This window comes from Arvicola amphibius, chromosome 7, assembly GCF_903992535.2.
Source record: "Arvicola amphibius chromosome 7, mArvAmp1.2, whole genome shotgun sequence".
NCBI lineage: Eukaryota > Metazoa > Chordata > Mammalia > Rodentia > Cricetidae > Arvicola > Arvicola amphibius.
The window spans coordinates 100404219-100418687 of record NC_052053.1 but is presented as its reverse complement, the minus strand read 5'-3'; the positions used below and the strand labels follow the sequence as shown (position 1 = coordinate 100418687).

At 34.1% G+C, this 14469-nt stretch overlaps 1 protein-coding gene across 1 annotated transcript in view; it reads left to right on the top strand.

The window, feature by feature from the left end:
• Gphn (gephyrin) overlaps window positions 1–14469 on the top strand; it is a 355924-nt gene that overhangs the window by 57073 nt on the left and 284382 nt on the right. The window contains 1 exon segment of the mRNA XM_038336955.1: window positions 5135–5213. Within this exon segment, the coding sequence (XP_038192883.1) occupies window positions 5135–5213 (79 nt within the window).

Sequence of the window (14469 nt, the reverse complement as noted above, 5' to 3'; positions counted from 1 at the left end):
CACACACACACACACACACACACACACAGAGAGAGAGAGAGAGAGAGAGAGAGAGAGAGAGAGAGAAAGAGAGGAAAAACAGATTCAGTATATAGGTTGTATTTATTATGTGTATATATGTATTTGATAATAGTAATCATAGAAAAAGACTATCAACTTGAGGGTAGCATGGAGGGGTTAAAGGGGAGCATTTTGTATGGGCTAAGGGGGAAATGTAATTCTGTTTCAATTAAAAATACATTTCTAGAAGCATCATGTTGGGAGGGATGAGAAAATATGCAGTAATATATCTGTCCTTTCCAGAAGAAAATGCCAACTCTTGCCTTAGACAATATCCCAAGCATTTCAGTATATTATATTCTCCTCTAGTTTAGTCTATGTATAATAGCCTCGCTTAAGTGAGAATAACAGATATACAAACACAGCCTTGTACAAGGCTGCAGGCTCTGAAGACATAAGACCTGCCACTAAGAAGTTCTGAGATAATCATATTAATGTTTAGGGCTTGTTTTTTGCTGAGGCTGACTAGAATCAAGTAACTAATCAAGCTTGAATTGCCATGATTATGTTATAACAAAAGTATTCATTGAAGAACAAAAGTTCAGCATAAGTGCTAATGGTATATACATTTGAGTTAAAGTATTGGAAAAAAAGGTAATCCAGTATTTTAAGATATGTTATTTTTGAAGAAAAACAGTAAGGAGCTGGGTAGGGGTGGTGCATGCCTTTAGTTCCAGCACTCCGGAGGCAGAGGCAGGTGGATCTCTGAGTTCTGAGTTCAAGGCCGGTGTGGGCTAAAGAGTGAGTTCCAGAACAGCCAGGGCCACATAAGATGTTATGATTCTGTTGAGATTTTTTTGTTAATGTACATAATAATACTACTTAATAGTTTATTTTTTTTTTTGGTTAGGTACAGGTAGTTAATGAAGATGAAAGCATGAATTTACTATTTTTTTTAAAAAGCCATATACCAAGGCTAAATTTTAAAATTTGTGTTTAAGGTATTAATATGTGGGTTTAGTGATAGGTAATTCAATTTGATGAACTTGTAATTAAATCTGACTTATATTAAAGCTATTACTGTTTTGGAAGATTAGTAATTACAGTTTAAATTAAAAAACTGTAATTTCATAAATTAAGAAGACAATGTTAGATTTTAATTTTTGACTATCAGAGCTATGCTTTATTAGAAATACCCATATCTCAATATTGAAGTCATTATGATCTATGTTTTATATAAAATCTTCTTTGTAGGAATAAACATGAACTTTACCTTAAGAGTGTTATTCTAATGAATATCCAGGAAACCACTACTGAACCAAATAAGTAGAATGTTATCAATACTTACCTTCACCAGTTAACTTTAATTGTCAACTTTACACAACCTAGATTCTCTTGGGAAATGGGTGATAATATGAACGATTGTCTAGTTTGCTTGTATTGGTTTGTCCCAAGAGTACATCTGTGACAGATTGTCTGAAGTTAACTGATGTAAGAAGACTCAGCCCACCGTGGGTGGCAACATTCCCTAGGAAAGGGGTATTGAACTCTATAAGGGCAGAGAAATTGAGCCGAGCACAAGAAGTGACACATACATCCAATTTCTCTTTGCTTTTGATTGTGGATGTGAGAGTGAGTGGTTACTTCAATGTCCTGCCACTGTGACTCTCCTGCTGTGATGTACTGTAACCTGAAACTGTAAGCTAAAATAATCCCTTTTGTCCCTAATTTACTTTTTGTCAGGGTATTTTATATCAACAGAAATGAAATTAAAATATCACTCATGATACTATCCAAAGTTGGTGTTTTTCTTTCCCATTCTTATTTATTATGCTTTTATGCATTAACTTATAATAAATGTAGTGTTAGTTTGCCTTTTAAATTGTGTTTGACACTAAATGAACTCAGCAGGTTATATTTACATATTTATGTATTTATATTTATGTAACAATAGCAGTTGAAGAAAAAGAGGCCAGGAATTTGAAAGGCAGCTGAGGAAAGAGGGACATGGATGGAATTGGAGGAAGGAATGGGAATGGTGATAAATGATATAATTATATTGTAAGTTAATAAAACATAAAAAGTAAAATATATTTTTTAATAATTTCATACCAAAGCTTGTTTCAACATTGTTTATGTGACTCATCCACATTGATAGCTCTAATTCTTCACTTAAACTCCCAACAAGTATTTAATTGCATTATAATTTATTTTATTTTTTAAAGACAGGTTTTACTGTATAGCTTAGGTTGACCTGGTACTTGCTGTATATATAACATCAGATGGCCTCGAATTCCAGTCCTTCCCCTCGCTTCCTTCTCTTGGGTGCTAGAATATATATATATAAATATATATATATATGTATACATATATATGCCACTACAGTCTGCCTTCAGAATAATTAGTTAGTTAATTACACTATTGGTAGTCCTAAATTTTTCAGTATTGTAATTAGTTCCTCGAAGAATTATGTGTATGTGAAAATTTCTGTTGGGTATATATTTATGTTCACAGTTGTTGGTGATCAAACTTTTATTCTCAGTTTTACTAGCTTCTCCAAAGTTGTTATATGCTCAACAACATTGCATTGAAGTTTGAATAAGACTTAGTATATTGGAATTAAAGTATTAGCTATGTGATATGTGTCATTTGTATATTTGCTAAGATTTTGATATCTATAAATATTTTTGAAGAGAAGTTCAAGTTCTTTGTGCTGTTTTTTTCCATTTTTCTCTAGAGGTGATGTATTCCTAATTATTGGTATTTTTCATATTTGTTTATACTTTTATTATAGTATCTTATAATTACTTTTTGATATACGTCCTAATAAAAAGCTCATTTGGTTAGATATATCTTGTGAAGAGCAACTAAATAAAAACTGAATGTTTTGTTATTATCTGGCTTTGCTCTAAAAGATGTCATTTTCTCCTAGAACAAGTTTTAAAGCCTGGTATCCAGGTGATAGCAGAAGAGTGATGTAGTGAGAAAGTAGACATCAGAGATCCAAACTGTAGTTCTGTCAGTTATCACCACAAATACAGTCAAATAAACAATATATCACAACTCTCACAGCTTGAATTTACTGTCTTTGAAGAATAATTTTAATCCATCTTTCTATGTCCTGTTTTTAAATTATTTGAAATAATTTTCTTTGCTCTTCAGTCTAAATGACATATTCATGTTGTAAGAAAATTAAGTAACATTATTTATCTGTGATTTCTTCCTGGATATTAACTGTGACATTTTAGATTCTTTTTTAAAACGTGTCAAGAGAGTTGAATATTGGCAGAGATAAGAGGAAAACATAGTTTCCTTCTAGAGGAAGTATAATTCTGGTGGGACTCTTTGGTCTAAAAGAAATACACTAGAAATGGAAACAAGGAGAAGTGCATGAGACTTGATTCATTTTTTTAAACATCTTTAAAATGTTATCAGCCAGGTGGTGTTAGCACACTCCTTTTTAGTTCCAGAACTCAGGAGGCGAATTTCTTGAGTTTGAGATCAGCCTGGTTTAATAAAGTTCCAGTATGGCAAGCGTGACACAGAGAAACCCTGTCTTGAAAAACAATAACAAAACAAAATAAATAAGCCGCTATCTTGGTGGAGACCTCCAATTGCCACGCATGGAGCCCCCGTGTCTGAGTTTGGTGCGCTGGCACCCAGTTACCAAGCTTCGGGCAAGGGGCAGGAGGTTAAAATACACAGACACACACAGACAGAGAGACACGGGTCATCCTTGAATTCCCCAAGAATGCCCCCTTTATTGTGTTCAGGGGCAGATTATATAGAGATAGCCACGCCTCAGCCAAACCCACCAGAAACCACTCTCCTGCCATCAGGAACTCCTGAAGGTCTCGTGCTCACAACAGCTGTAGGCACTCAGATGAGTGGATTACAAGAAATTCAGGATCTGGGGTCTCACTGCTCCCAACATTCAAAGATGTGTGGATTGATATCCGGGTCTTCTATTCTGTTTTCAATACTGTAGCTCTGTAGTAGAGTTTGAAGTCAGGTATTGTGATGCCTCCAGAATTTCTTTTATTGTACAGGATTGTTTTGGCTATCCTGGGTTTTTTGTTTTTCCATATGAAGTTGAGTACCGTTCTTTCCAGGCCTTTGAAAAATTTTGCTGGGATTTTGATGGGCATTGCATTGAATCTGTCATATTAAATAGTTTTCTTAAGTGTTTAAACTCTATATCATCTGTAGTGTCTTGTATTCTTTTTTATCTTGATCATTATTTATATTTTGTGTTCTATCTCATACTTGTAAGCTATTGTTTACAAGTAGTGTCCATGGGGTGGAACAGTAAACATGGGCATGAAAGTTCTTTTTCTTTAATTCTAAATTAACAGGAGGTAGGAGCCAGTTATCCTCCAAAACTGTTGTTTTGAACTCGCTGGTTTCTTGTCTGTCCTGCTGGCCTGCAAATATCAAGAGACATGATGATTTTTCTTTTTCCAAATAATCACTTTTGATCTTAGTCTATGTAAATGGCAAATGTTCCCAGAAACCCAAACATTCAGCAGACTGAAATTACCTAAGAAGCTATTACCATTCTACAAGTTTAGTTTATACTTTTATTTTCATTGACCTCTACTGTTTCAAACAAATGTTGTGGCAGGGGTAGCAATGTTGTTTATCTTTTATTTTCTGTATTGTGGGATCAGGGACTTGCCATTATGTATCAGTAGATTAATGTAGAAGTGAAAACAAAATTTCCACATTTTAATTGCTTTATAGATCAAATTTATGTAAGGTTAGTGTATTTTAATTAGCTGCTTGTCATTGAAATGTTGGCCTTGTTGTTGACCATTAATATTTTTTCTCCTCAAAAAACATTAATATGCCCGGTAGTGGTGGCACACACCTATAATCCCAGCAGCACTGAGGAGGCAGAGGCAGGCAGATCTCTGTGAGTTCAAGGCCAGCCTGGTCTACAGAGAGAATTCAAGGACTGGCTCCATAGCATAGGGAAACTCTGTCTGGGGAAAAAGCAAAAACAAAAACTTAATGCTGCTATGTAGAAAAGAAACATAAAGGATAAATTTCATTTAAAAATTACTTTTGGGCAGCACTAGCAATAGTGAAACATAAAAGTTAATTTTGTTTTTTTTCTCCTTTTCTTGTTTAGTGAGTGATAGCTGCTTCAGGAATCTTGCAGAAGACCGAAGTGGGATAAATCTCAAAGATCTTGTCCAAGATCCTTCTTTGTGAGTACTTGTTTTTGTCACTAAGTATAATTTAAAACTTTATTATTGCATTAACTTAAAATAGTTTTTAACAGCTAATTTTAAACTTTTTCTGAGAATTTGTCACATTTAGTTAAGTCTGATGGAACAGTTTCTTTTTATAAAAAGGAAAAACATTAGAACAAATGGTTGTCATCATGAAAAATTGACTTTCATAGCATTAGTAACTGGTGACAGCAGTGTAGCAGTAAGTATTGGTCAAAGGAATTATTTACTAATTGATTTGTTTGGGGGAGATGAGAATAAATTTACTTACATCAATTTTAAGTTTCTTTAAAAATGTTATTTGCAATAATTATTTATTCTTAAAATTAGAAATATAAAGCATTCATAATAACTATATTATATATATGTAAGTGTGTATACACACACACACACACACACACACACACACTTAATATTCCATATCAGAACACTGCAATCCATAGAATGTTTAGAATTTTGTAGCTTTCACTATTTTTTAATTTTTTTGCTTATTGAGACATAATCTCAGCCCAGTCTTGTTTAGAACTCATTCTGTAGCCTTGGCTGGCTTCCAAGTCATGATCCTCCTGTCTCTACCTCCCAGTGTTATATATCACAAGCATCTGCCACCACGCTCCTCCCTCTTCTTTAAATTGTTTCTTTTGTTTGCTTTTCAGATCATTCCCTACCTTATGAACATATATTCTGGGATGATATTGCTATTTATTAATTTCCTTAAGTTTTGAAATTTTATATTATTGAAAAATATGTTCAGAAGGGCAAAACCCAGATAACTATTCCATACTATAAATATATATGGTAGGTATCCTGTAATTATCAAGATATATATAATATATGTCCCACGATTTTACATCCATCTCACTATAACAAATTAATGAAATGCAATGCACTGGATAAGCTGTTGTTTGAACATAGTTAAGGAGGATGCCATGTTGGAAAAGAAGTATGAGAAAGTCAAATCTTATAGGATTACTTTGTCTTTTTACCAACTTGTAAAAATTGACTTGTGAAGATTGAGTTGAGGTGGTATCTAATCTCTTTTTTTTTCTAAGTGATTTTTGCCTATCTCCATCTGTAGGTGTTAAGTGCAAAAACAAGTAGAATTTGACACTCATTTTAGCTGACTGTAGTGTCTCTTTGAATCGCCAATTTGTATGCATACTAAACTTCTAAATAGATAACTTTAATAACTTTTTAATAACTTTAATAAGTTTTAATAACTTATTTTTTATTTCTAATGAAAATTGAAAGGTTGTATCCTTTGCATAAGTATAATATGTCAGTTTTTGTTGTGTTATAAGACCTTTTTAGTTTTGTATCTTAACGCAGTTTCTGAAAAGTCTTAATCAAGTTTAGTTTGATATTATATCTGTATACATATAATTTTCAATCATATAAGAAATTATTCTTCATATGAAATAATTTAACTTTTTTCCTCTTTAAGTAGAGTAATGCATGTTAAGTTACAAAAAATTAAACTGTTTCTTCTGGAGAGATGACTGTGATATAGGTATTTAAAGTATAGACAATTGAATGGTTTTTCAAGACAGGATTTCTTTATGTAACAGTCCTGGTTGTCCTGGAATTCACTCTGTAGACCAGGCTGGGCTCATAAGCACAGAAATTGGCCTGCCTTTGTGTCCAGAGTGCTGGGATTAAAGGTGTGCATCACCCCCACCCGGCCAGTTGCATTCTTTATAGAGCTTAATTCTCTTTACCTTCAAAAGAGTTTTAACTGTGTGCTATGGGTGAGACAAAAAGTTACCACATTTGTGTTTTTAATTTCTTTTATAGCTACTCAAAAACGTTTGTTTGTTTCTAGCTTATGAGGTTTTGCCTGCATGTATGTTTGTGCACCGTGTTCGGAGGTCAGAAAAGGGTTTCATATTCCCTGGGACTGAATTCATAGATGGCTGTGAGCCACCATGTTGTTCTGGGAATTAGCCTCAGGTCCTCTGGAAGAGCAGCTAGTGCTCTTAACTGCTGAGCCATCTCTTCAGCCCCATGTTTTAGATTTCTTTTTGCTTATTTCTAACTAGCAAATTTATAACTTAGACTCAATTTTAAATGTTAAAAGTTGTTTAAGACTCAAAGACCACCGGGTAGTGGTGGCACACACTTTTAAACAGAGCACTTGGGAAGCAGAGGCTTGCGGATCTCCGTGAGATTGAGGCCAGCCTTGTCTACAAGAGCTAGTTCTAGGATAGGCTCCAATGCTACAGAGAAACTTTGTCTCAGGGCAAAGAAAAAGATTGAAAAGACCTATAGAAAAGTATTGGTACTATTCACCCTGCTGTTTGAGTGTTGGGTGTGAAGTATATGGTATGGCTCATTTAATTTCCAAGTATTTTCAAAAATTTACTACCTATGATACTAGATATGTGTTATTTAACACTAAGAAATAATTGCTCAATTGATGGGAGATTTATGGCAAATCTATAATGTTAGAAGTATAATTCATAACATAGGCTATCAGGCTGTTAGTAGTTTTAATTTAAAGTGGGAAACTTTGTATATATAAACTATGTTTTTGCTTATCTATTTTATCAATAGACTCTGGGATAGCTTCTACTTTTTCACCTCTGTGGCTAATGATCCCATGAATGTGAATTTAAAATTTACTTCGATTAGATATATACCTAGGAGTGGAATTGCTGAATTATATTGTATTCTGTTTTTAACATTTGAAAACATGAGACTGTTTCCCGAAAAACTGTCCTATTTTACATTTTCACTTGAAATATATCCTAGTCCCCCAATATATGCATGTATACCCACACAGAGATATGATTAGAAGCCAAAAGCAACTTACTTACATCTTTGCTATTATTATGATTATGTGTTTGATAGTTACTATCCTTCTTGGTATGAGGTAATTATCCAACCTCCTGAAGAATTTTCCTGATATTTTTAATCAAAGTTCACCAATTCTTCACATTTTGTCTTCAGTATTGTCTTTAAAATGATTCTTGAAGAAATTGTATTTAAAGTGTCTACCATGTTTGACTACTATAACTGTTGTATTCAAAACAGACAGTACACGGCATTCTTAGCCAACTCATGAATTCCTTCTCGTCACTACCAAGATTAAAATACAAGTAAAGTCATAGTGATTTCATAACCATATAATTTAATAAATTCATTTTTCCTATTTTGTATAATACTCTTTATATTTCTTACATAAAAGATGTATACTTGTATAGATTATAGTTCAACTACAGATACCAAATGAATAAAGATCAAAAGCAATAGCCTGCTAATAGAAATATATTTAATGTTATAGTTCACTAGTAATCAAGAAACAACATTCTATTAATGCATATATATTTTGAAATATGATTCATAAGTGATTAATAATGAAAAGTTTATGTTGAAGAGAAAACATTAGACAATAGTTGTATCTACATATATATTTCTGAAACACGAAAAATGGCATTTGCTTAAATGTTCACAAATTGTTTTAGTTTGGGTGGAAAGTTTGTTCTTTTGGTATTTCTGAAACACTGCTTTATTCCTCCAAGTATACTTGTCATCATTTTGTAGCCTCACTTGATGAGTGATATTTTGGTCCCTTAGATCATGACATTAAACATGAAGGAAAGACAGGATTGCTGTCTGGAAAGCAATCATTTCTAAATATAGACTGTGCTTATCTGCTGAAATTAAGACAGGTTGCTATGGTGAATTGAATTTCTTAAAAATACCAGTCAGCAGAGGGTAAATAGTGGCTTCTAAAGTGGTTATTTTCTATAAAGCTGGACATTCTCAAACTGTATTTTCAGAAAGGTTAAAATGTAGTTAACATTTTAATGGATTATTTATGAAAATTCAGTTTTAGAGCATCTTTGATGACTATACTATGTAAAATAGAAGTTTTTATTTTCCCTCTAGACAAATTTCACTTAGTATTAGTATTTTTTCTTCTAGCAACAGCATTAAATATTACAGAGTTTTCACTTTGCTACCCATGGGTTTGCTAATTCTAAAAATCTTTTTATAGCTTTCTTGTAAGTAACACCTCTAACTGTAAGTTTCTTTAGTTTTACTTACTTTTTCCACTGCTTGATGAATTAAATGCTTACTGGTCCGTAGTATGTATATTGTAGTGATATTGTCTGATATGCCACGGTATACTAAAGCTATAAGCCCCAAAACATAATTGGTCTTTTTAAAAAGATACCTTTTTACTCCTCTCCATTCCTGAAAGTAAGTAGTTAACTTTTTGTTAGTTATTCTTTTAGAATTCAACCCCAAAGCATTATGCTTAAATTCTTTAGTAACTAGGTTTAGCAGACATGCCTCCTGTGATCAAGAACCATACTATCAAAGATGCATAGTATCTTGAGTTTTTAGCATAAATCATATAAATAGGTGAAACAATTAGCAAATAGGGATGTAAAACAACAAAGTGGTTTGGTAAGCTCCTCCTCAGCAATCTCTTCACAGACAGGGCAAGTAATACCATTTACGCATTTAATATTCACAGGAGCTAAGGACATCAGGTGAGAAATTGTCCTTCTTGCATTAGATATAACAATCCAAAGAGACTGAAGAAGGCATGAAGGAAAGAATTGCTCATGGCACTTCTTCCCCAACAAGAAACAGTCCAACAAGGAAAGAGAAGTCTTCTACATGGGGGAGGGAGAGGAAATTAAGTACAGGTTTTAGACTTGCAACACAATTCAAGGCCTTCTCACATTGAAACCTATTATTTAGCAAAGGCCCATGAGTTCTGCTATTGTCAGGCAAAATACTTGAGGACTAAGCTACTTGATCTGTGTGTGAACTGATAGTTGATTGTAGTTCTTACTCCCTCCTCCAAACTTCAGAGGTAGAATGTAGAGCAAGACTTCAGTTACCCTTGATCAGGGCACAAAAGCAAGTATAGAGCTTTGTCTTATACCCTGAGAAAGAGTAGGATTTCTGTCTGCATTATTTATACCCTAGAGCAGATTTAGATCACACTTGCTCTCTTAAGCATTTATAGGCCTGTGCCTTTGAAACTGGGGTGCAACTCAGCTGAGCAGAAGCCTAGGTGACCAAAATCAACTGCTTTTACCAACCCTACCATGCTACCTGAACTGCCAATCTTAGCCAGCATAGTGAGATGCAAAGGCCCCTTCCCTGGTAGTATGATTGAGGCACAAGCAAAAGACATTGCTCTGGAACTTAGTGCTGGGCTGATGAAATTATATTGGGTAGATTGCCAAGCCTGCTTGTAGTAATAGCCTCTGGAATAGCTCCTGTGCTATGGGAACATGACTTGTAAATAACCACACGTGTATCCACATACACATACATAATATAATAAAATTTTTTGGAAGAATTATTGGAATAGTTTATCTGTACATAATTTCAGGAAGACATTGGCAGTAGTTTCTGTAATAATAATAATCATAAAGGATTCTACAGTTAATTGATATTATTTCCTTATTGCTAGCATTACTGGATATTTATGTGGGAGTACATATATGAATTTGATGCAATTCGATGAATTCCTTACTTCATTTATAGCTAGCTACACAGTTGGTGAAGAAGCAACAGATTGTTGATATTGTCTTCACTAATCATGATGCTCAAGATAGCCAAGAAAATAGTTCTGAAAGTATTTTCACAGCTGAATGTAAGAAAATAGTTCTGAAAGTATTTTCACAGCTGAATGTGTTTTATATTTTATTTATGTTGGTAAAAACCTAATTTAGTAGATGGGTAATTTTTTGAATGATTCAGTTAAAATAATTTCTTTTTAAGAAAGGAATAACAATTATATTAGAAATATGCTATCCTGAAAACATCAACATCAGTCTCTGGCATCCAGAATCATGCGTCCAACCTACCTGCAACATACACTCATATAAACTGCAAACATGCATACACACATACCCGAAAATATAGAACAGATTTGCAATTTCACATAAAAGTCCCCCCAAATTTGAGTAAATTATGGAATGCTAAAATATAATCTATTTTTAATTGAATATTTTTCCAGCAGTGTATTTTGATCTTTTTTTCCTGCTCCGAGTCCTCAAAGTTCCTCCCTACCCATATTTACCCAACTTTATGTTCTTTTTCTCTGTCTTTTAAAAAATGGAGAGAGAAACAAACAAAACCCTAAGAAAATGTACTAGTGTGTAACCCACAACAGCACAATGAAAACAAAATAAGCAAAAGACCAATAAGACAAAAAAAATTGTCTTAACAAAGCAATGTGATAGGAAACATTCACACAAAAAAGTACCATTGTGTTGATCAAATACTCCTGGGCATGAGGCCTGTCCTGTAATGTGGTTGGTATTTCCACTATTGGAATGACACACTGTTGGAGAAAACTGATTTTTCCTTTGCTGGTGGATATCAACTGCTTCTTGGTTAGGGGTGGGTTCCCATGTCTAGACCTCCTTCCTTCTTAGTACAAGCACTCCACCTGACTTGAATCTGTTCAGGTCTTGGGCATGTGCTGCAGTGTCTGTGAGTTTTAGTGTGTGTTGGTCCTGTTGTGTCAGGAAGACTATTTCTTTGGAGTCTGGCTTTTATAGTCTTCCCACATTCTCTTCTGAGCACTCATGGTAAGACTTTCATGAACCCATTTAGAACTGAGTGATCCAGAGTCTCTCATTCTCTGACACTGTCCACTTGTGGGTTTCTGTGTCAGTTTTCATCCACTGCAGGGAGCTTCTCTGATGGTGGCTGAGCAAGGAACTGATCTATGGGTATATGGTATGTCATCAGGGATTATTTTATTGCTATATTCCTTTATTAGAATAATAGTATTAGGTTTTCTCCTGGACCTATAAGCTATCTAGTCTCAGGGTCTTGTGAGTATGTGTCTCTGCAGTGTAAGGTATCAGTTTCTCCAGTTCATGGACTGAGTCCTAAATCCAATAAAAAAGTGGTTAGTTACTCCCATAATTTTTTATGCTACTAATCACCAGTATGTATTTCACGCAGGTCATTGTTGTAGGCCACAGGGTTTGTAGCTGGGAGATAATGAGGATTACTTCTCTTCTCCAGTAGTGTGCAGAGTATCTTCTAGTACCATGAACTATAGTAAACAGGGGTGACACTTCTGTTTAGGCACCAGCCCAACTTCTCTGTGTTTGGTAACATCTATAATTGTTGTAAGTAGGGACTTACCAGCAGGTTATGGAAAATAGTCTGTGGTGTTTGGAGTTTCTATGAGACTGCTTTTTCCAATGACTCAATAAAATGTAGCCCATTCCTGGTACTGGAGGTTTTATTTGGTGACATAAGCCTTTTTGGGACAGTGTCTCCTGTATTACTTGGTGACTCCATTTAGATTCCAGTTCACACACAGATCAAGAAGCTTAGTACCACATTTTCATTATCCATTCTAATCAGTTGCTTGATATCTAGGTTGTATTCAGTATCTGGCTATTATGAATAAAGCAGCAACAAACATGGTTGAGCAAGTGTCTTTGTAGTAGAATAAAGCATTCTTTGGGTATATACATGTATAAAAGGAAGTATTTTAGGAAGTTTTGGCAGTAGTTAAGTTTCCTAATGGCTTTTCAAATGGTCTTTAGTATTAGTTTTCCCTCTCTATATTCCCTCCTTTACCATTCTCTCATGTCCCCTTCCTTTTTGTCCTCCTATTCTAGTTTCTGCTTTGTCTGCCCATAACATTATATTTTGTTTTCCAGTCCTTGTGAGCCCCCTTTTGTCCCCAACTGTTCCTTATTAGATACTTAACCTCGGCAGATATACAGGTTGTAGCATGCCTATTATAGGCTTGAAAGCTAATATCCACATATTAGAAAAAAAATATGGTATTTGGTTTTGAGAGGGAGTTCTGTGTTACCTTACTCTTAAAATAATTTTTTTCTAGCTCTATCCATTTGCCTCCAAATTTCATATTTTAACAGATGATTAATATTCTATTAAATAGAATAATAAAAATGTGTAAAATATACCACATTTTCATTATCCATTCTCATCAGTTGCTTGATATCTAGGCTGTATTCAGTATCTGGCTGTTATGAATAAAGCAGCAACAAACATAGTTGAGCAAGTGTCTTTGTAGTAGAATAAAGCATCCTTTGGGTATATACCCAAGAGTGGTATAACTGAATCTTGCGGTGAATTGTTTCCTGTCTTCCTGAGGAGCCACCACACTGATCTCTGTAATGAAAGTTGCACTCTTAGCCGTGGATGTTTCCCTTACCTCACATTCATGCCAACATGAGCTCTCATGAGTTGTTTTATTGATCTTAGCCATTTTGACATGTTTAAGATGAAATGTCAAAGTAATTTTAATTTATATTTCCCTGATGGCTAAGAATGTTAAACATTTCTTTAAGTATCTCTCAGCCATTTGAACTTTCCTCTGTTAAGAGTTTTGTTTAGAGCTGGGTGGTGGTGGTGTACGCCTTAATCCTAGCATTTGGGAGGCAGAGGCAGGCAGATCTCAGTGACTTTGAGGCCAAACTGGTCTACAAAGTGAGTTCCAGGACAGCCAGGATGGTTACATAGAGAAACCCTTTCTCAAAGAGAGGGGAGAGAGGGAGGGAGGGAGGGAAGGGGGAGTTCTGTTTAGATCTGCAACCCATTTTTAATTAGATTATTTGATTTCTTGATATCTAGCTTTTTGAGTTCTTTTATATATTTTGGATATTAAACCTCTGTAAGATGTATAAATTGGATCTAAAAATAAAATGATAATTAATGAAATAAAGTTTTTCAATTAAAATAGTCTGTTCTTATGTTGATCATGAAGAAATCCTTCTTTTTTCATTGATGACAGAAATTATCCTTTTGTCCAGGTTATCTAAGATATGTGCTTTGCCTTACCAATTAATCACTTGGCAGGTATCTCATTTACTGCATCAGCTACTGCCATATCACAGTGTTTAAGATTCTGTGCTGCTTTGCTGAATTATGTGTCCAAAGTACAAGATTAGATGTTTTTAATATCTCACAATATGCTTGTATATCCCACAAATAAACTATTAAGTACATTAATTCTAAATGTGAAAGTCTATAATTTAAGAAAATGAAAAATAAGATAAAGTTAAAAATTACAGAAAAAAATCAGTATTGATTTCATGAAATTGTCAAAAAAATGATAATTTTACTATAATGCTTAGTTATGTGGAAAAAGTATTAAATTATAGAGTTTGTTACTATCCTGTGGGAGTCCCTGCAAAGAAAATGGAAGGGAAAAAGAAAGAAAAAAAGAAAAAGCAAGTAAAATTAAAGATATGTATTTATTCTA